This window comes from Xenopus laevis, chromosome 1L (assembly GCF_017654675.1).
Source record: "Xenopus laevis strain J_2021 chromosome 1L, Xenopus_laevis_v10.1, whole genome shotgun sequence".
NCBI lineage: Eukaryota > Metazoa > Chordata > Amphibia > Anura > Pipidae > Xenopus > Xenopus laevis.
Genome location: NC_054371.1, coordinates 139,415,579 through 139,438,920, shown reverse-complemented (window position 1 = coordinate 139,438,920; position 23,342 = coordinate 139,415,579). Strand labels below are relative to the sequence as shown.

Below are 23,342 nucleotides of genomic sequence, written 5' to 3'. Positions count from 1 at the left end.
TAAAATGTTAGTATATCCTTTAAGTAGAAGTTATTTGTATCTTGCTTATGGTAATTAGCATGACATATATTAATATTAGTATGGTGTAAACATGGAATAGAAGTGGTGTTGAAAATAAGTGATAAAACAAATAGGTGGCAAGAATCAAGAAAACTGTTTAGACACCCCATGGACATGCAGTATGAGAAATATCTGCCCCCCCCCCCATGTAAAAGGTTGCTCATCATTGAACTGTGTTAAAAAATGATTGAGGCTGTCTTTAAATGCTATATACATAATTTGTCAGTGGAACCCAACATGTGGCCTGAGCCTACTCCCCATATTGCCGTATACAGATAAATGAAAACTCTTGTCACAGCAATTCAGCCATAATTCAAGGTATCTGTGTCAGCAAGCATGCATTTAACAACAGACAAGTTTGGATTCCAGGAGTATCGAGGAGAGCAAATAGGTATTCACCCCAAATCTCAGCATAACTGGCATCCAGACTGAGCCTCACCCAGCCATCATTCTGCCCCCCAAGCAAAATTTATTTATATTTTCGCCCTAGCGAGTGACTTAAGTTCATATTAAAATGTAAGTATTTTGCCCCTTTGTGGAGTCCCCAGTAAAACCCCATCAATTCATCTTTACTATTTACCTTTTGTATTAATATTATGGAGCAGTAAAGCTGGTCAAGCATTTCAAAAATTTTGCTAAAAAATGCCACTGGAGGGCACTGTTACAGTATAATCTATGGATGAGCAATCGGGCTGCTGCTTATGTATTTATGTGTATGTATGTAAAACTTTATGATATATATAATTTATATATAAGGAGCCGCAGCACTTATACAGGTATGGGACCTGTTCTCACGAATGCTGGGGTTTTCCAGATAAGGGATCTTTCTGTTAGCCATACCTTTATAATCTACTAAACATTAATTAAATGTTTAAAATTAGAATTAGATAAGATTGTTTTACCACCAATAAGGATTAATTGCATCTTAGTTGGGATCTGGTAGATTGTTTTATTACAGAGAAAATAATTTAAAGAATATTTTCAAAAATGTAATTATTCGATTTAAATGGAATATAAGGGAGATTCCTTTCCGTAATTCAGAGTTTTCTGCATATGTGTTTCCAGATAAGGGATCCCATACCTATAATAAATACTAAACCTTAGAAAAATATCAACTCAAACACCTAGAACAGAACAAGCCATCATTATTCTATAACATATTTTTATTTGGAAATAAGTGGAATCAAAACCTTGCTTAGGAGTAAGTTAAAATGAGGTTGTAGGGCTAAAGAATATTAACGGTCCAACTTGGAGTGATGCTGGTGTTCAGGAGGCCACCCATAAGTAAATGGTACCCAAGGACTTTTTGAGGTCTGTTGAAGGGGGGCATGTGAAATTAACAATTATAAACACGGAAATATAAAAAATAAACTCTGTGGTAGAGAGGTGAGCCCCTGTCAATAAGTGAGAGGTGGGGAAAGCCGTACAAACTGGAAGCATTCAGTAAGGGCTGGTTTCAATATGGCTAATGATAAACAAAAACAAGTAGAGCAGGAATGCATCACTTAACCAGAACTGAAATCGGGGTAAAAAATTTTACATTTGTGATGCATTAAACAGAAAGGTTGCATTTGTGATTAAACAGAAACAAAATAATATACATTTAATAAAAAAGTATTGGCTTTTAGCAAGTGAATTACAAATGCCGGTATGGTTTTTGCCATTCATGATTCAGTAATGATTTGCGGCACATTCAAATGAACAGATATTTGAATAGATGGAGCCAGTTTGTAAATAACCTATTGACCATCTGATGGAGCCAGTGGCCACTAGTTTGCATAAACCTTGACAAAACACACCTAAAAAGGCTTCTTGTTGGGATTCCAAGGACTACTTTGGTGCCCCCTGGTGTGCCTGCTCCACAGTTTTTAGTTCTCTTTGTGTGCCTGAAATTCTCTTTGGTCCCAAATTCACAAATTTCATGACTGGTTCCAATCTATTGGATTGCAGTAAGAATCAGTATGTTAGCAATGCTGAAATAATACTTAAAGAGGTTGTTCACCTTTAAATTATTATTAGTATGATGTAAAGAGAGATTCTGAGACAATTTGCAATTGGTTTTCATTTTTTATTATTTAGCTTTTTATTCAGCAGCTCTCCAGGTTGAAATCTGGTTGCTGGGGTCCAAATGACCTGGAAGACTGGAATATGAATAGGGGAGGCCTGAATAGAAAGATGAGTAGTAAAAAGTAGCAATTACAATAAATTTGTAGCCTTACAGAGCATTTGTTTTTTAGATGGGGTCAGTGACCCCCATTTGAAAGCAGGAAAGAGTCAGAAAGAAGAAGAAGGCAAATCATTCAAAAACTATAAAATATATATATATATATATATATATATATATATATATATATATATATATATATATATATAAAGACTGATTGAAAAGTTACTTAGAATTACATGCTAAAAGTTAACATAACAGTGAAGCACCCCTTTATTATATAAGTAATGCTATTTGTACAGGACATAATATATACTTAGAAAGTCACCAATCAGTAATTAGCTTTTTTTTGCAATTAAAACAATAAAAGCAGCATTTGATTAGTTGTCATGTAAGGGCAGAGACACATGCTGCGATTCAGTGAAAATAGTTGCACGGCGACAAATCTCCTCTTCTTTGGGGCGACTAATCTCCTTCCCGCCGGCTAGAATGTAAATCGCCGGTGGGATGGCCCTCGGAGCACTTTGTTTTCCCGAAGTCAACCGAAGTTTCATCATGAGGCAACTTCGGAAAACGAAGCGCTCAGAGTGCCACCTCGCTCCGAGTGCCATGATTTCTGACAATCAATTAAAATATCACTTTCAAGAGAATTAAAGTTGTGCCTGATAATTTAATATATTTTTCTTCTATAGTATAACATTTGTGCCTCCTATACCATACTCCCACACTTGGTTGGTTTTAAAATTTGCCCTATAAAATCCATGTTGTTTGATCAGTAATTTTATAGTTTCTAATTGAAGCCTCTATAGGTTAGTAACAGCGTGCATGTAAAGGTCAGGTGACGGAAACTAATACTCAGTACAGGTGCTTGTGCCTGGATATACTTTGCTTTTTATATGCCTTCTGCTGTTCAGGTGACAGAGTAAAGTCTGCTCCCTGCTGGCCAAAAAGAAGATTTCATTAGACTGTATGGGATGTGTTATTCGCTACACCTGAATCCAAATAGTATTGCTTTTAAGTGGGCCTTTAGAACAACATACGGTACATTTATAAATCTTTTGTACAAAGGATGCTACCGTAATTGCATGCACTAATAAAAAATATTTTCTTTAAATAATTGATGCTATTAAATATTTTATATTAGGGGATACTGTGAATGTAGACCAGTCTTGCCAACCCTGGGAATTCTGGCAAGATTTGAAATTAAGCCAACTAAATCCGGTCCCCTAACGCAGAGGACCTGAATTCTATGTTATTGCAGATGGCTTGTATTCTAACAGCCATATCTTTGAGGCTTTAGAGCATTATGTCTTTATGATTGTGTAGTGGGATAAACTACCCTCATTGATGAACATATTGAGTTCAAATATCCTTAAACCTTATTATTTCATTTTTAAGTGTCATTTCTGACATCTTTGGCATCAAGGAAAAGACAACCTGAAAGCTCAGTCTCTCCCACTAATAATATTTAAGTGATGTTAAAAGTGCCACTGTGTATTCAGCCTTTTGCAGTGTATGTGTGTATATCTGTCTGGGGCCTAGGTATGGGTTCTTCCTCATGCATGTCCCTCGTTATGCACAGTGAGCAAAATGAAAATTCCTAACATTTTCATCTTTCAGCTCCTTCTTACCAATATTATTTTAAATAAGAGACCCTGTAGAATGTGTTGTATTTTGAAGGGAAGGAGGAATCCTCATAATAGGTCTGCTGTAAAATGACCTAATGTGAAATGAATGCTTGTCCTCTGCTTTTAGTTGTTAGGTTCAAGAGGTTCTATCTGTAGAGTGTGTTTGGGGCAGTTAAGGCTTGTCCCTTATCTTCTGGCTGCCATTGTGCCCATGCTGATACCCTGTGGTAATACAAACTTTGTATAGGTTAGACATGTTAGCATGTGAGCTGGAATTTAAACCTACCTATTAGCAAGTCCGTACGTAGCAGCATCATCGGCAAAGGACTTATTTATTTTGCATATTGAATTCTAATTTAAGGTTTCTAGAGGAGGACCCTTGGTAATATGTATTGTGATAGAAATCCAAAAAAGTTTATTGCATCACATTTCTTTGTTAGTAAGCAGTAGGTAATACGTTTCAGGGGCCGCTAAACTATGGCTGTTTCATTCAGGAAAAATAATAAACCATTTTACTCTAGGGTAGGGGGCAGCTATTTTTGTAGGCCAGGTGCTTTTGCATATTGGGTATTTTCTGTAGAATTATTCTGTGGTATTTTAGTGTTAATGAGTTTGTGGTTTATTTAAATTTAATAGTTAATCTGCAACACTTGCTAAGCAAGTTATACAGCTACCCATAAATCATCTGTATTCTGTAAATCATCTCTCCTGGCTGCCTGGGCTATATAATAAAGGGACCTGCTTCTGTGGCACTTGTTCTTTATTAAATTGCAAGCATACAGTGTGGGAATGGAGGAGTGAGGAAGAGAGGGGATTTTAATTAACACTAATGGGAATGTGAGCTTTCACGCATTGCTTACCAATTACGTTTATTATAAAATCTCAACACCACATGCAAATCCAAGCAGTGCTAGGGACCCCGATTCTGTTGACGGCAAATAGGCAAGGTCAATGAACTAAAAGCAGTATAGAAAAAGTGTATGCTCAAACATAAATCTCGGCTAAAGCTTTCAGGGAACCATAGGGCCACAACCTTGATATCCATTAGATAACAAAGCTTGATCATAGGTGACTTATAACATTTCTTCATTTTATGCACAGAATGGACACTGGTTTTATAGGTTTTGCCCTTTCTTATATTTCCATTGCTTTGCTTCATTGGTAATTGTTTGTAGAAATAATATTTTGTGACTTCTTTCTTTTAAACTCCCATGCACATCTTCCCACAAAAATAAAAACCTGCTACATTAGAAAAAATTGAGACTGAATGTCAATAGCACTGAGCCAGTCGCAGCTTGTTCCTGCCCACGATACAATAAATCCCAGCATTAGCATGCAGGTATGACACTAGCATGTTAAGACAAAGCTATAGTGGGCGTTTAAGCCTGGGCCCCTTTATAAAGATTCCAGTGTAAGGAAATGAATGATTGATTAGAGGGAGCTTACAAGCACAGTTTAATATATTCCATTTCTTTGAACCAGTGCAACCCTGGTGGTTGAAGCTGTTCTAATATGCACACAAAACCATCTTATTCTTAATTGTATTTTTTTTTTTTATTTGAGTCCTTTAACAAATACCATTCTTTCAGGCAAGGTGCTGCTGTGGATAGGTGATATTCTTCATGTAATTTAGAAGAGGTAGAAATACACTGTAGGCCTGGAAGGGTAGGGTGCAAAAGTAAGAGTAGCAGTATCTGCAATGTGTTATACTGTTTTGCAAAACAAAAATTGTCAATGTCACATGGGTGACTTCTACAGTCATTTGGCGTGTGTCCTACACACTAGCACAATATGCTGTCTGTCAAGTTATCAGCTGAAACACTCATTTTTGCCCATGTTACAGTATTACAGTCAGAAAACCCAGTAGCTGGCAAGTTACAAATGGGTATTTATAGCTGGGTAAGGACCGGTGCTCCAACCAGCTAATTTCAAATTAAATCAAAGCACAGTTGTCTGGCTTCCCAACAACTTATGCCATGGACATCTGAAAATGTCTGTGTGAAGCTTTATCTACCAAAACTGTCCTACCCCATCTGTCTTTTCAATAAACCTTGATGTTTTTTTGCTGTATAGTTCATGGCAATAGGCTGAATTCCAAAAACACAAATTAGTTCATATAACCTTAGTTATTTACAAGAAGCGTTTTGAAGAATGTATTGTCTCTAAATCACGTGGTCAGTTAGCCCCTTCAAGTTCCAAATGGTCTCTGGAACCAACATCAGTCGAAACCAAAGATGTTTCCATAGGCAAGCAGATGCCTGAATGCATCTATGAAGTTTGGTGGAGATAGAATTATGGTTTTAGGGCTGGTTTTGTTTAATTCACCTGGTAGTGTTGAAAGCAAACTTTTATGTTACAGTGAACAATTACATTCAGAACCTTTCTTGCTTCCTACTTGGTGGCAACAATTTGGAGAAGGCTCCTTCCTATGTTAGCACAATAATGCCCCTATGCACAAAGCTTGGTTTGTACAGAATGAACTTGCTTAGATGAATGTTGACTGGCTTGGACAGTGTAGTTGTCTCAACCCACCTAAACACCTGTTGGTTAACTGAAATGTTTTCTTAGTTGCCCAGCCTCACTAATTCTCTTGTGACTGAATGAATCACACTCCAATAAAAATGTTTCTAGTATAATCTAGTAGAAAAGTAGATTGATGTTTATCTCAAAGAATGAGATGTTGGTCAAACAGATGCCCAAAATATCTGGCCGAGTGGCCAGTGGAGTGAACCGTGTGATATTGTGCAAGCTGACCAAATTGGTATGCATTCTTAAAGCAGCTGCACATAACATGTATTTAACACAAATATTTTACTCTCTATTGGGATAGGTCACAATAACATGAGTGAAAACTCGAAAAGACTGCAGAGTCTTTAGCAGAAAGAGGCCTTCTATCAGCTAAGTAGTTGAAGCTTATAGTTTAAATCCTTTTACTATTGATTACTCAACTTGCAATCCAATCCTCACGGTGTCACTATAGAACAGTTCTTGTAACTGAGCTGAAAACGCAGATCACACTATAAGAAACCTACAGATGAATGAAATCTATAATATAGCCTTGTGCTTCCGTTCTCTCAGACAGGTTAACTCTCCGAAGAGGGCAAAAGTGAACTTTGTATGTTAGTAGAAATTTTTGTTGCCACCATATGGCTCTCCTTGACATTCTTTGTGGTCTGTAATGTATTTTTTTTCCAATGAAAACTTAAAAACAGCTTAGAATGTGAACACTATACAAAGTGACTTTGCAGCAGTTTGACAGTAGTTTGACTGTAGTTAATTTTTACAATATTTTAAGTTTTACCATTTTTAAATAAATAATTGCATCTCAAAACAAGTCTATAACTGGTCAGTGCTCTATAAATAATCGATATTACCATCTTCTTCCAGTGCATTATCCATCTCACCTTGTTGGTATGGCTATGTGTCTAATTTTGCTTTCTACATTTTGTGTTTTAGATCAAGTGGGGACTTCATGCCTACAAGCTCTTTAATCAGCCAGCTAGACCCTGAATTCTGACATGGAGCAAGCAGAAAATTTGAATGGAAATATATACAAGGGATATTGTGACGATAACAAAGGTAATAATTAAATAGCTTTGTCTTGTACCCATGTCTAGCATACAAGTAAATGACCAATTATTTGTAAATTACAATTTAAGTGTGTGTTTGGTTTTTAGTTACATTTGATGGAAAAATTGCCCGACCCAGATTATTCAGTGTATATAGGGCTTTGATACATTCCCCCACATATAGAAGCTCTGTGCATTTTAAGATATGTCCTGAATGCTGGATCTACTCCACACTTACCTTATGTGTTCTGACTGCCCTGGAACCCACAATTTGGTTGTGTCATGCTTGTTGCTCTTATAGTTGCGCATCTCCCTGCATGGTTGCTTTTTCTGTGATATATTGAAGAAGGTAGGCCCGACAGCTTGAATATATGGATAGGTATAAATTAACCACATTGGGCTGCTGTAGGTGGGAAACCATACTGCAGCCTTTTACATTTATTTCTACACATTTTTCAGGCCAATGTGCTTCATGGGCTTTCATTTTAATTGTATTAATTTTGCTATCGGATTTGATATAGGAGCAATTTGGTCAAAAAGGTAATGTGGCAGAGATGGTGCAAGTAGACTGATGCCTTTTACTGTTACTGCTTAATGTTTGGGTGTGGTTTATACATATTATCACAGGAACAAACTAAAACTTCGTTTTTGATCATTTAAATGTTGCAAGAGCCTTTCCAAAAGTGCTCTGGAGAGACGCAGCCTGAAGAAGCACAGCAATGTCATTCTTTATTTTGGAACATAGTGTACAGAGTAAGAATGAGTAACTGGCAGTGATGGGCAGTTTTGGTATTGTTCAGGTGCAGATAATGGCACTTTACACTCTTACATGCCACCACTGGAACTTTCCCATGATGCAGTGTGCACATGTGCTTGACATAAGTTGAGATACATAGAGAACCAATTAAAATAAAAAAAGGGTAAATATATAGACTGTGCAAAATAAATAATGTTTCTAATATAGTTAATTGGCCAAAAATTTAATGTATAAAGTCTGGAGTGACTGTATGTCTAATATAGTAGCCAGAACACTACTTCCTGCTTTTTAGCTCTCTAACTCTGAGTTAGTCAGCAACTTGATGGGGGGCCACATGGTACATATCTGTTTGCAATTGATCCTCAGCATTCAACTCAGATTCAAAAGCAACAGACATGATCTTTGCGTCTATGGCTAGCTTAAACCAAGAGAGCTGGAAAGCAGGAAGTAGTTTTCTGTTCTGTTATTTTACACACCCAGTCACTCCAGCCTTACATTACATTTTGCCTAACAAACTATATTAGAAACATTTATTTTGCACAGCCTATCCATTTACCCAGTTTTTATTTTTACACTGAACAATTCCTTTAAATCTTGAAGTTGTGCCCATGATATTCAATGAGTACAAATATAATAGCACTCCTTTAATATGTTTTTGTTTACTTCTGTGTCCCATTTAGAGCTATAAACATGATGTTTTAATGGCCACAGCTCCTTATAACAGGGGTCCCTAAACTATTTTACACATGAGCCACATTTAAATACAAAAAAAGTTGGGAAGCAACACGTACATGAAAAAAGTTCCTAGGGGGTGTCAATTAAGGGATGTATTTGGTAGCCCCTATGTGGATTGGCAGGCTTCAGGGGTCTTTGTGCCTCCAAAACTTGCCTCCAAGTCAGAAATCCAAAAATGAGCACCTACTTTAATGCCACTGGAAACAATATCAAAGGGTTTGGTGAGAAACATGTTGCCCACGATAGCCCTTAATGAAATGCACCGTACAAAACCGAATAATATTTTGGTCATGTTATGAAGGGTGGAACAGTATATCATTTTAAAAGGCAAGTTGTATCTCATACAATATGCTGGCTCAGAATCAAACTACTCCTGAAAATGATTTCAAATGATTGTATTAAGTCTGCAGATAGAAAACTGTAATGTAAAAGCAGAAATAGGGGACCTGTGTATGCACAGATGAGAACTGTTTCAGACTGATCAATTACCCTTCTTTTATGCTGTGTTCTATGAAATATTGATTGTACATTAACCAGTATCTTGAAGTCTGAACATGGTTCAGTGAAGGTGAGTGTGATTAACAGTATTTACTTTATGTGGGCAAGAGAATTTTTATTTACCTCCAGCAACCATGTGAGTCTATAAAAAATATTAAGTTATACAAATAGAAACTTACTTTAAAGTATCATTGTACTCAATGTAGAATGTCATCCTCACATCACAAGATAAGCAGCAATAATTTGGCAGATGTAGAATTTGCCCTTAAGGTTAAAATGTGTTGATCTGGGCATTGTTTTAAACTTAACTCCCTGCAATTTGTTTTTTTTTGTGGGCTTGGAGTTAGATTATTTTAAACCCTCTATTTCATACATGCATTTAGAATAATACTTTTCCAGTGAGATAAAATCAATGTATACATTGAGACTCGGTCATCCGGTTCTACCATTTCTAGTTGAATTGCATCATCATGGATCCTTGTGTATGGCTTGCAAGGGGAGGATGATATTTTAATGCCATGGCACCAGATTTGATTGGACTAAACAGAAAACTAGGTTGGTTAATGACCCTGATCGTCAGGTCTTTTGTGTTATTAGTTAACCCAGATCTGATAATTGGATGAGCTCAGAATCAGCCCATGTGCACCCATCTTAAACCAATGAAGATGTTACCTTGAAAACAAATACTAACTGAAAACCAGATAAAACTCTAAACTCTTTGTAAATGGAGGCATTTCTATGTGCTTTGTTTCCAGTATTTGTTTGGAGAAAAATCATGGATTGATGTTGTTTTGCTATACAAAAGAGACTGGTAGAGGTGTCGGGATACAAAAAATGCTAGTTTTTATGTTCTGTGCCAGTGATGTTCAATTTCTGTGGTACTGAATTTTTCTTTAAACTATCCATGTTATCACAAGAAATGTAAGATGATACCCATATTAATGGTGGTAACACACCAAAAAACCAAATGGTTGGTTCTCACTGCAGGGATATCACTCATTACATGTGAAAAAAAGTTTGTCATATTACAACATACCTTTAAATCCATATGCCTCCCTTGTGGATAGGAGAGCAACCCCCAGCACACAATAAAACACCTTAGGGACCCCTAACAACTATTTCCAAATGCTAACAAACCCCCACCAGGTTCACCTCCCACAGACAAAGAAGGCAGAGTATGACATATCCAGACAGGATAGGGCACGCAGAGTATGGAGCAAACAAGCAGGGTAGGGCAGGCAGAGTATGGAACTCACACGGACCATAGGGCAGGCAGAGCATGGCACACACAGAGCATAGGACAGGCAAAGTATGGCACACACCGGGAGCATAGGACAGGCAGAGTATGGCACACACCGGGAGCATAGGACAGGCAGAGTATGGCACACACAGAGCATAGGGCAGGCAAAGTATGGCACACAGAGCATAGGACAGACAGAGTATGGCACACACAGGGAGCATAGGGCAGGCAGAGTATGGCACACACAGGGAGCATAGGACAGGAAGATTGACCTATCCAGTCAGTATAGAGAAGGCAGAGTATGGAGCACACAGGCAGAGTATGGTCTGAAGTGAACAATGCAGGGTCTTACCAGTGTGATCAATGCAGGGCTTTACATCCTGAATTTGTGGTGTGATACACGGGCCGATAAAAGCTGCCCACAGACCGAGTCAGCAGCTTATTGGCCTGTGTATGGGGCCCGCCGACGGGCTTCACCGATCGAGATCTGGGCGAAAGTCGGCCAGATCTCGATCGGATGGAACTAAAAATCCTGTCGGATCGCGGCCGCATCTGTTCGTTGATGCGGTCCCCCGATCCGACCGCCCATTACTATTCGTTAGGATCCGATTGTTGGGCCCTAGGGCCCACGATCGGATCAGCCTCAAGGTGGGCATATCGGGGAGAGACCCGCTCGTTTGGCGATATCGCCAAACGAGCGGATCTCTCCGTGTATGGCCACCTTTACACTAAGGTAACCAGTAACAGCAGGCAGACTTCAATGGAGGTTTACACAAGGGGGGGCAGAGGGCTAGATGTAGTTGGACAGCGCTGTTCTGTGCCATGAACAAACGGTGATGTAAATTTTCTCATAGGCTCTGTGACTGGAAATAAAGTTTGTGGAAATCTACTGGAGTGTGCTGTGTAATGGTTTAGTGATGTTTAGAGCTGCTAATTGGAGGCAATCTGGATAATGTTTGTTGGTCTTCTTGGTCAGAAAAGGCATTTGTTTGGCTGGATGTGCGTGGGCAAATATTGAACTGTCCGTTTGGCAAACAAGTGGCACATGCTTGCCAAAACTGATCTGGTAATCCTTTGTCAAAACTCTTTATGCTTCTACATAATCTGAACTATTAACTCCCATTTGTGTTCTGGACAAAAATCCTCAATTCAGAATCTCACAAAACATTTTTGGTTTTATCCATGTTGAATTTATTAACCTTTACATTTATCTGACATTTATTTTTTTACAGAAACAATGGTTCAATGTTTACACATTACACAATATTCATAGTGATCTAGTGTTTTTTTCAGTAACCTGGATATAGGTTATAATGTTTTTGTTTGTTTTTTGTTTTTTTTAGGAAATTGTAGCCTTTGGAATAATGATATGTTATCACACATATTTGAGGTTTACCATTTAAATTGCAAAACAGTGGTGTCCTACAATAGTCTTGCAAAGGAAGCAAATGAAATAAAACCTGAAAGGATTATATTCTGTGGTCAGGCCTTCATATAGCCCTTGTGTTATTCTGACTGCCCAGGGTGAGTTTTATTTGTCAGGCAATGCTGTCCGTCTGAAATTCCATGAGTTGGCTGTGGCCTCCAAGACTCTTCAGGACATCTAGGCTGACCAAGGACTCTATAGATGACATTGTCATTTGACATTATCATTTGCATGTACTTTAGACATTGAATATGTGGTAAATTGGAAAATAGGCCCATTATGTTAGTTTTTTTGCATTGTGAAGGTTTTCTAATGTAATTTTCGGAATCTCCCTACCTACAAACTATCCAAAATTCAGAAAAATGGGCCTGACTTAACATAAATGATCTGTGTTAGTGTAGATCAGGGAATTACCGGTAAACCAACTAAACAATGTCCTCCTCCATCTCGCAGACACTTGGCATTCCCTTGAATGGGACTGACCTAGCCTGTGGCAGATTCTTCTAGCATTATGTGAGTATTGGTCCGAATTTTTAATTTACACAGTGCTACCTAGCTACCAGAAGTACATGCCATGTACAGCATGGTTCTCTTTTAGCCTAAGGGATAGCTCATATCAGCAGAAAACTTTAATAACCATGGTATCCCGTAGAGAAGTGCTCTCCAACCAGTAGCTCATGAGCAACGTTGCTCTCCAGCCCTTGGATGTTGCTCCCAGTGTCCCCAAAGCAGGTGCTTATTTTTTAATTCCATTTTTGGAGGCAAGTTTTTATTTAATAAAAAACAGATGTACTGCCAAGTAGAGCCTCCTGCTAATCTGCCAAACCATGTAGGGGCTATAAAATAGCCAATCACAGCACATGTTTGTCACCTCCAGGAACTTTTCTTATGCTTGTGTTGCTTTCCAACTTTTCTTACGTTTGAATGTGGCTCATGGATAAAAAAAAGATTGGCGCTCCCTGCCTTAGAAGAATGCTTGTACCTTAAAGGAATTGTTCAGTGTAAAAATAAAAACTGGCTAAATAGATAGCCTGTGCAAAATAAAAAATGTTTCTAATATAGTTAGTTAGCCAAAAATGTAATGTATAAAGGCTGGAGTGATTTGATGTATAACATGTCAGTCAGAACCTGCTTTTCAGCTCTCTTGTTTTATACAGACTGCTTACCCTAGTTACCAGGCAGTAACCAATCAGAGACTTGAGGGGGGGCCACATGGGTCATATCTGTTGCTCTTGAATCTGAGCTGAATGCTGAGGATCAATTACAAACTCACTGAACAGAAATGTACCATGTGGCCCCCCTTCAAGTCGCTGACTAACTCAGAGTGATAGAGCTGAAAAGCAGGAAGTTGGATTCTGGCTGTTTTATTAGACATCTGTTCACTCCAGCCTTTATATATTACATTTTTGGCTAACTAACTATATCAGAAACATTTTTTATTTTGCACAGCCTATCTATTTACACAGTTTTTATTTTCACACTGAACTATTCCTTTAAGCCTAATCCATCCCAAATGAGCAGGACAATTGTTTCAGTGCTATATGATTTGTAATGTTTCCCTTTTTTTCAAGCTGCTTTACAGTTTTATCCTATAGGGACACAGATCTTTTTGGCTGCATGTGGAGGGCTCTATGTAGTCCAGTATATTTTTCTTACTTATAAAATTAAGGGCAGCAAGTGACAAGTCAGCATTATTCTAACAAATCTTTTCTGTTTATTGTATATTAAAAGGATCTGCACTTTTACTAGGATCTGCAGAACATTATTATAAGGAGCAACAAATGATCATAAAATGGTGCATTTCTTTCAAGCTTGATGTGAAACCAGACTGCATGCCAGCGCCAGCTGTATAAATGTGGGAAGGACAAAACATGCCTGAGCAAAAACACAGCTGAATCTGTAATCAGTTGCCAAAACTACTAGGGAATGAATCCGACCTTAATTTCTGAGAAAGCTTGGGCATTTTTAGAATGCAGCCTGGTAATCACATATGTAGTCACAAAAGCTCATCAACATAGCTGGATATTGAGAGATACATTCCTCTTTATACTCGCCTCCCTTTATATTGTCACCATCACAACCTACAATGTTTTGTCTTGACAAATGCACACAAAAATATATAAATGGAAACACATACCATCCTCCTGTTAACATCTTGCCCAAACATCTTTGCCCAAACAAACACTCTATTACCAGGTTCTAGAAGAAATTCACATCACTTTTTCTTGCACAGGGTTATCAACCAGGTTTTCATGTAAGACCAGGACCACTTGTGCCTTGAAAGAAGGTGAGAATTTTGCTTCAAGTGACACTATGTCGGGGGCAGAGTTTTTCTTTAAATTGAGAAGTCGTCTTTTTTTTATTCTAGCAAAGCTTTGTGCTTGTTACGTTATCAATCCTGAACCCTTATTCAACATCCAAAATGGGCTGTCCAGGGAAGGAGAACATTAGGCTTTATATCTCTGGGGCACAGCCTAGAAGTGATCCTGCTCACTAAAGCTACTCTCATGCTGGCCATCAACACCTGCTGTGTGCTGTCATTTGGCTACCCCTGTGCATGTCCTGTAAATCATGTGTGCAAAGTTGCTCCCAACAGTGTGTCTGCTCATGGCACAGAAACATCAGGCAGAAGCAGGGGTAGTTTTACTACGAGGCACAGTGAGAACTGGAAATCTGTGTGTGTGTGTCTATGCAGATCATCATGCTTGAATCAGTAGCCAATGAACAGCGGCTGTACAATTTTCTAGGTCACACCAACATATATATATACATTCATACAGCTTGATGGGAAAAAAATAACAACGGATTAAAGGAAAAATGCACTGGTATGGCTGATTTAACACTGTCACTCTATTGTTAAATGAATATTCATGTGTGCACAAGATGGTTTAATGGCAACACATTGTATTATTGTAGCTCAGCTTTTAACTTCTATTTGGAACCTAGTATCCATAAAGGATAATTGGAAACACTAGAACAAATAATGTGAAATTAGAAAAGAGAGAAAATGACGGTACAATACCACCTATATTGTAGAGAGGCCTTATTGTAAGGTTACCTTTAACTGTAAAATCCCTTCTCAATACATCCCCTAAATTGTTTTCATTGCACACATTAGGAACTGAGTGTAAATAAACACATTTATTAGCAGCTAGTATTGGCTCATTGGCTTTCTCTCAGTAACCCATGGACAATTGCTTGCCTAACTAATTCTCCAGAAGCACAGTCCCCTTTATAGTGTGGAGTTGACAGATCCACTGCAAGGGTTTGTACATTGTAATATTCTGTTAATCGGACAGTATACCCCCTTCTTGAGCTCAAAGAATAGAATATACTTTTTGTCTATTGTTTTTATTGCAAACATTTCTTTAGCTAAACAGCAAAATTGAAGCTATTCCATCTTTGGTCCTTGCAAGGTAAATATTTAGATTACCGGTGCAGAGATAATCCCCCCGTGCATTATGAGAATGAAAGGAGGGATTTTTTTAATTTTTTTAATTAGCTACCTAGCAAGGACCAAATATGGATTAGCTTCAGTTTCCATTATTTGCTGTATTTAGCTCAACTTAGCTCAAAAACAATATGCAAACTATATGTTTAGTGCAAGCCCTATTCATTCATGTTGGGCAGGGGAGTATACTGCCCCTTTAACATCACAAGCTATACACACAAGGCTAAGCTACTTTCTTTCTAGATGACTGTGGCACAGTCACTATTTCATACTCCTTTATAACCACCACCACCCCCCCAAATTACCCTCATTGCTTGCTTTGGTGCTGCAGCCTCTTATTAAATTAAAATTACAGCTACCAAATACAGTAAACAACACTTTTTTATTGTGGCATGTTAGGTTAGGTTTTTAGTGAATCTACTGAATTTTTTCCCCTAAATTCAGGACCATCCAGGCTTTTGTTACTAGGCCATTGCATTCCTGGAATAATACGTGATGATATAAATTTTTTTTCAGTATGGTTAATATCAACGGGGTCGGTATGAGCCATATCTGTGATTTTAATCATCATAACCCGCTGTTAGAGATGGAATCATTACCTGCAACTCCCTGCACTGAGGTTGGCCCAAACCAGTAAGTGTTGGAACTTGCCTCACTTGGAAACTCTAAAGCCTCTGTTTTAACACGCAGTGTCCTAAGATGTTGTTAGAAAACACGAGCAGCTTTTTTTCAGCTTGTGACTGTCTGGGCTGCTATGGGGAGCTGTTAATACAGGCTGTGCCAAGCAGAGCTGCTCCTGCGGATTCACTACTGACTTCACAGCTTTCAGCAGGAGAGGATTTTAAAAAGTAGGTTTAAAGGGTGTGTGTCAAGTTGTAAAAGTGTTTATTTTAGAGGTGTAAGCCAGTCGAGTGTAACATGCTTCAAAATAGGATGGCACCAGTCTGCAGAAGGAGGCTAAGCTTAGAAATGCTTTGAATGCTTTTTTCGATTTTGGCTCAGCAGGAGGAGTATGCTGAATGGGGGGATACATGATGGAGTCAGTCTTATAATTCACTAACCCTATCTCTCCCACTTTGGAATCTGGAACTGGAAGAATTTTGGTATGAACAATCTTTATTTTTTTTTTTTTGGATCCTAACAGGAAAGTTGTTATAATGTTTAAGTCTTCTGTTTCTTGAATGTCTTCTTTAATGACTTGTAATGCAAGTAGGAGCTACAAACTTATAGAGCAGTTCACAAGTGGGGTCTATAAAGCTCAGTACTGTGTTTAGAGTGACTTGGAGATCAAACATTTTACTGAGCTAGATTTTTCAGTTTGTCACCGATTCCCAAAGTAGAGTGCATTTCCTGTCCAATAACTGATGACGTAGGATGTTATTCATATTAATGATTTTTTATTGTGTTGGTCATTGAATAAGGATCATGAATAAGTCTCTTTTAGGCCTTGGGCAGTGTTGTATAGCTATGTGGGGAAACTACTTAGTTCTCAGATAATATCAGTCAATTTCCTGCAATGACCTGGATACTTATTATGCAGTGTTCATAAAGGCTTTTATTGCATCCATCTGATATTAGAGAAGTGTTTCCCAGATGTTAGGGTGTGTTTATTATTGCCCTGAAAGCAAGAAGGGGTGCAAAACGTAGCCCCTTAGGAGCATTTGCATCTGAGGCAATGTATATGGCGAGTATCTCTTGTATTTTTTATATTGAAAACTGGCTGTTGATATCTGACAGAATGCGTTAACTGCAGAAATACAGTGTATAATGTTTCCATAGTATGCTAAAAGTTCTCTTGAATGGGTGTATTTCTAGCTGCACTGTACGTATTCACATCCTGCTGTTAGAGAATGTCTAAGAGAGAGATCCTTTTATTAAGGACTAGGAAGACAGACTGTTTACTGCTTGTTAAATAAAGCTGCTTTTGGGCACATTCATAAAACTTTCCACTCTCAGACCCTTCAGGAAAATGTTTTAAAGGGGCACTGTCATTACGATAAACACTTTTGAATGAGTAATGTTAAAGTACTGCACAATCATGGGTAAGTGCAGCTGTTTGAGTGAGAAGCAGCAGCCCCCCAAATCCCTAATTGTAGGGCCCAGAAGGGCAGCAGTTGGATGCAATCAGAACCTGGATTCTGCCCCTGTGATTTCTTGATTTCCGCTGTTGTGTAGTGTGTCCAGTAAGCTGTCTGGTATTTTCCAACAACCTTAATATGAATATGCTTTGGGTAAAGCATAGAAATAACTTATTGGATACATAAAAATTGTTGCAAATGTTATTGTAGATATGGACAAAATATTGTATTTTTTTTTTCCTGCTAAAGTTTACCAAACATTACAAAGCATTTATAGAAAATGTACCCATTTTCACGCTGGAGTTTATCCAGTGTGGATAGAAAAAAACACACATAAAACATTACTTTGACTTGGGATGTGTCATTGCTGGCTCCCTTCTATTACCAGTAAAAGCTCTTTATTTTTGGGAACCAATCCATTCATGGGAGCTTCTTGTCGCACAGTAAGAAAAGTCTGATTTTCTGGTTACAAATGTAATTATAGTTTTCAAAGTATTCATTTGAGATTAACTACCATGACAAAGCTTTAGAAACTCGCTAGGCAAGGCCATAATTCTTATTTGTTCTCTGTGCATGTGTGTCAGCATTATCAGCTGTGTAGAATACACCCACACATTGATGTCAGGTCAGTGTGCATACAAAATAAAAGAAAATCAGAAAAAGAAGAGTGAAAAAAGAAAACATTCTGCTAAGGGAAGTAATGAAGCATCAGAATAAGAAGTGGTGGTATGTCAGAATGATGAGTGGGATGAGCTCCGGAATAAGGAGCAAGTTTGCTGATGGTTAGAATAAGAAAATGGCTGATGAAGCAAGTGAATAATGATGGAAAGTATTGGAGCATCAGAATGAGAAAGGAAGCAGTTGAGCATCAGAAGGAAGAGTACATCTGAAATGCTTTAGTTGTAGGTTTCAGGTAATCTTGAATCATGACTACATGAAACCTATTTTGCAGATATACATAATTACAATCATGGCCATGGAGCCAGGGTTCTTAACACTGAGATATTCTTCATGTTTTGGACTTCCACCGATTTCAGTACCTGCAGTGATTAGTTTGATCGAAATCTGTTGAGCCTTCCAGGGGTTTTTTTTGTGCTGCATAACATTTAAAAACAGTAAAAAACAACTGACATTCCATTTATCAGTTTTAAAGGAACAATAACACCCTCAAATCCCAATGTATTCTACACAACTCATCTGTTCTGTAACCTGTGCCTTTTTTCCTTTTCCAGCTTTGAATGGCTGCCCCCTTGGCTACACAGCAGCTTGTTTATATAAACTATAGTAGTCTTTCTGAAGCAAACATGCCAGTTTTACCAGTGCAGGCCAACCGTACAATATATTGTCATTCCTTTGAAACTCTTTCATTTTTTGGTGTTACTGTTCCTTTAAGTATATTCTCCAGGGTCCATCCATTAGCTGTGTTGCTGTGCATGGATACTGTGTGTAAGAAAAACAAGTTTTTTTCTATCTAGGGAGAGGTTGATGAGCCAACTTTTTCTTTGACACATTCTTCCCTTAGATGCAAGGCAGTGCATGTCACAAGATGATGATAAACAGATGGATTGCATGTGTAGAAATAATGTCTCAGGCTATGCTCCTTTATAGTTGCCACCCTCCACTGTATTGAGAACCTGCTTTGCTTTTTATTTCAAACTTGGTGGGTCTCATTTATTAATGCTTTCTACCGGCCTACAGTGGTTATCTGCAGGGCTCCCTTGCACCTAATGGGTGTTGTCTGTCTGACCTCTCCCAGGGCGTTCTGCTTCACACATTGGAAACCACTGCCCTGATGAATCCAACACTGAGGATGTTTTTTTGGAACTGATAAAATGTACACTAAAGATTGCCCTGAAGTATTTGTGCATGTTAAACCCCTTAAAGGGATTCTGTCATGATTTTTATGATGTCGTTTTTATATCTAAATTTCACTGTTTACACTGCAAATAATTCACTCTACAATATAAAATTTCATTCCTGAACCAACAAGTATATTTTTTGTTTGTCGTAATATTGGTGTGTAGGCAGCCATCTCAGGTCATTTTGCCTGATCATGTGCTTTCAGAAAGAGCCAGCACTTTAGGAAGGAACTGCTTTCTGGCAGGCTGTTGTTTCATCTACTCAATGTAACTAAATGTGTCTCAGTGGGACTTGGATTTTTACTACCGAGTGCTGTTCTTAAAACTACCAGGCAGCTGTTATTTTGTGTTACGGAGCTGCTTTCTGGTTACCTTCCCATTGTTCTGTTGTCTGCTGCTGGGGGGGTGATATCACTCCAACTTGCAGTAAAGAGTGACTGAAGTTTATCAGAGCACAAGTCACATGATTGGGGGCAGCTGGGAAACTGACAATTTTGAGAAATGGATTTCAGCACTATTAACTGGTGCGTTTTGAAAAAAGAAAATTTCCCATTACAGTATCCCTTTAAAGTTGGGCTCTGGTTAAACAGAAGAATGTATAATCTGGATTAAAAACTCCACAATATCAAAAAATAAAATGTATGAGCCCAATATTCTTCAGTGTTGCATACAGACATATTTGTTCAGATAGTGGCTCCGCGTGACAGCTCTAACAATTCATAGACAAAACCATTGGTACTGTCTTTGTTTATCATCACATGAATTACTACATTTTAGAAAGCTACTCAATTGCATAAGTGCAAAGGGTGGATAGATTATTTCCATGCTACAGAATGTCATGTACATCACTGAAAGTGCTACTTAGTGTACAGAGAGGTGGATACTGAAATGTTATATTTGATAGTAGAATCTAAAGAATGGGGCAATGAGGCCTTATAAAGCAAAGCAACACTTATATGGAGTTGTATAAGATGTTGATCATTGCTTGTTGGATGTTAATGGAGAACAAAAAATCCTGCGTTTACTTGTTAACCTGTGCATTCCTTTCCATGGTGCTGAAGTGTAAAAAGACAGCCTATCTTTTGTTCATACTCACCTTGGCACCATACTGGGTGCCTCCTTGTGAATCAGAACACTCTTCAGAGAAATCTGTAACTGGCACAGTTTTACCATGGGGCAAAGAAGAACAGAAAGCTATGGATTGGAACATTAAGCTTTGCAGTATTTTGGCTAAACTAGAGCTGCTATAAATATGAATGACCGCAGTCAAGTTTGCAGGATTTGGGCACAGAGAAGTAACACTTTGAGCCCAAATAGTTTTTTTAAAGTTCTCTGTCAAACACAGGGTATTAAACAGAAAGGGGCAGCGAAGAGGTATTGTTCACCCAGGGCCCCTCCAAAAAAAAGTTTTTGTTTTTTGCAGGGACCCAGCAGTTCCAAGGTACTCTACTGAGTGACACCTACTAAGATCCTGCTCCACTTGTGACAGCAGCTTATTGTCCCAAAAATGATTTAGGGCACCTATTGTATGTTTGTGCCATTACTGATATGCTAGTGAGGTGGGCATGGGCCAGAGTTTGACTGAAAAAACTCCATCATGGTGACAAGCAGTCTGACAAGTGTATGCTATCTGAGATACAGATATATTTTTAAATCCTGCACCCAAACAGCCCTGTCATATTGCTTTGTCTTGGCCAACTTTAGTGACCACATCTAACATCAGTGAGCTTATGGTTTTAATGGGTCAATGGGAGAGGTCCAGTGAGAAATTTGAAGATGTTTGCAGCCGTCCTGACATGCAAGTTTTTTTCGGAGAAAAAAACTTTAATCGAGTTTGATTGAATTTGATTCAAGTTTTCGTCTCGGAAAAATTAGAATATTAGAAATTTGAGTAAAATCAAATTCATGTGAATTGAATATTGCTAACTGTTCCTTCCTATGTCAAGAAGCAGGACAGTTATAGCAGATATGTGCTAAACTTTTAACTGTATGATAGGTAATGAATCTATGAAGTGCACTTCCTCGTTGAGCTCAACTGGGGTTTCTAGAAGTGAAGCACATATTGATTTACCAGATTGTTATTTACCACATTGCTATTGACTTCAGTACTTTTTGGGATCCCAACAGCCAAGGTGTCGAGGAACACAAAATAAGTAATTACTGGACATGTTGCATATTTTATGTTTACAATGCTTCCTCCTATAATAGAACATAAATAAACATTACCTGGATCGCTTTTTTTTTATCCTGCACTTGTTTTCTTTATTCTTCAGCCATATTGAAATGAGAGAAAGGTACAGGCTAGACACCACAGCTTGGCCTGGGCAGGAAATCTTGTGCTCCTTTTGCACGTCTCTGCTTACTTATGTTTTTCCATATCATTAGGTGACGGTGCTAAGAAAAACAGCATCGTCTGATTCTGCCCAGTGTATGTTGCTGTTTTTCAATACATTTTTGTTGAATGCCAGAGCCAAGTCAAGCAGAATGAAGCTCTTAAATGTATCACTGTTTATATGCTGAGAAGGAATGTTCTGTGAACACAAGTTATTTCCTCATATTTCACAGTCTGTTACAGTGAAATAAATGTTAGACAAACACATCTCACAGAAAGAATATTTAAGAAAAACTCAGCCTAGTAGTGTTTACATTCATTTTATTTCTGTATACATTTGGTACACCAGATATAGGCTTGGAGACTGCCAGTGGATATTTGCCCCAATACGTGGGACATGTTGGGAAGAACTGGCATAGGATGTTCGAACCTGGGAGCCATATTTATCTGTTTATTCATATGAGTGGGGGTTGGCATTATGTCCTTTGTGCAAGCAAATGTAATTTATATTCTGCTAATGGGAGCCTCTAGTGGTCAAGTTGTTTTGAATATCTGCTTAAAGGAGAAGGAAAACTACCGAAGCAGTTTATTGCCAATAGTTTACAATAGTTGCTACAATAGTGCAAGCTATAACATTATATTTATTCTGCAGAATGCTTTACCGTACCTGAGTAAACAGCTTTAGAAGCTCTTTCTGTTTGTTTAGGATAACAGCTGCCGTATTAGCTTGGTGTGACATCACTTCCTGCCTGAGTCTCTCCTTGCTCACTCATAGCTCTGGGCTCAGATTTTTCCCTTGGAAAAAGGGACAGAGAGAGGAGCAAACTGAGCATGCTCAAGCCCTAGCCCTGGAGGTTTATGCTGAAAACAGGAAGTCTGATAGAGAAGCCCATGTGTACACAATAGATGGAAAGAAATGCTGTGTTTCATTTGACAGAGGACTCAGAGCAGTATTACTTTGATGGTTTACTGGTGTATTTATATACATTATTTGCATGCCATAGGTTATCATAGTATTATTTACTTTCTGAAACCCAGCCCAGGAATGCTGGGATATTTTTGATGTTAGAAAAGACAGGGCTCCATGCAATACAGGATTGCTTGTGCCCTATGGCTAACCATCCAACTATAGCTGTTGTGCCATTCCCTTAATCCTCTGATATTTGCTTTCATTGAGTTTGTATGTTGTAGGACAACAATAGAGTCAGCAGGTTCAAGATATTATTGGTTCATTTTTTAAGTCTTCTTTTCGCTAAGCAATAGGGCCCAATAAGAACATATCTGCATGGCAGTACTTGTGAGTAAGACAACAGACATATTCCAGATTTATCTGAGCATTCAGTTAACATCTATAAAAATATGAACTGTACAAAATAACATAATTCATAGTTTGTAAAGGGCCTTTGCTTTAGCCAAAGGAGTAATTGTGTTCATCTGAAATCTTGTAATTGAAAAACAAATACAGTATATCTCTTTGCTGCTAGGCTTAGACTCACTGAAGTGTGCAAGCTTATTTCCTCTAAAGAAATTGCCCTGCTTGCACTA

At 38.2% G+C, this 23,342-nt stretch overlaps 1 protein-coding gene across 5 annotated transcripts in view; it reads left to right on the top strand.

The window, feature by feature from the left end:
- Window positions 1-23,342, top strand: part of kank1.L (KN motif and ankyrin repeat domains 1 L homeolog) — a 101,906-nt gene that overhangs the window by 41,802 nt on the left and 36,762 nt on the right. For all 5 annotated transcript variants that reach the window (XM_018246022.2, NM_001093000.1, XM_041580829.1 and 2 more), the window contains 1 exon segment: window positions 7,309-7,431. In XM_018246022.2, the coding sequence (XP_018101511.1) occupies window positions 7,371-7,431 (61 nt within the window). In that variant the 5' untranslated portion in view covers window positions 7,309-7,370.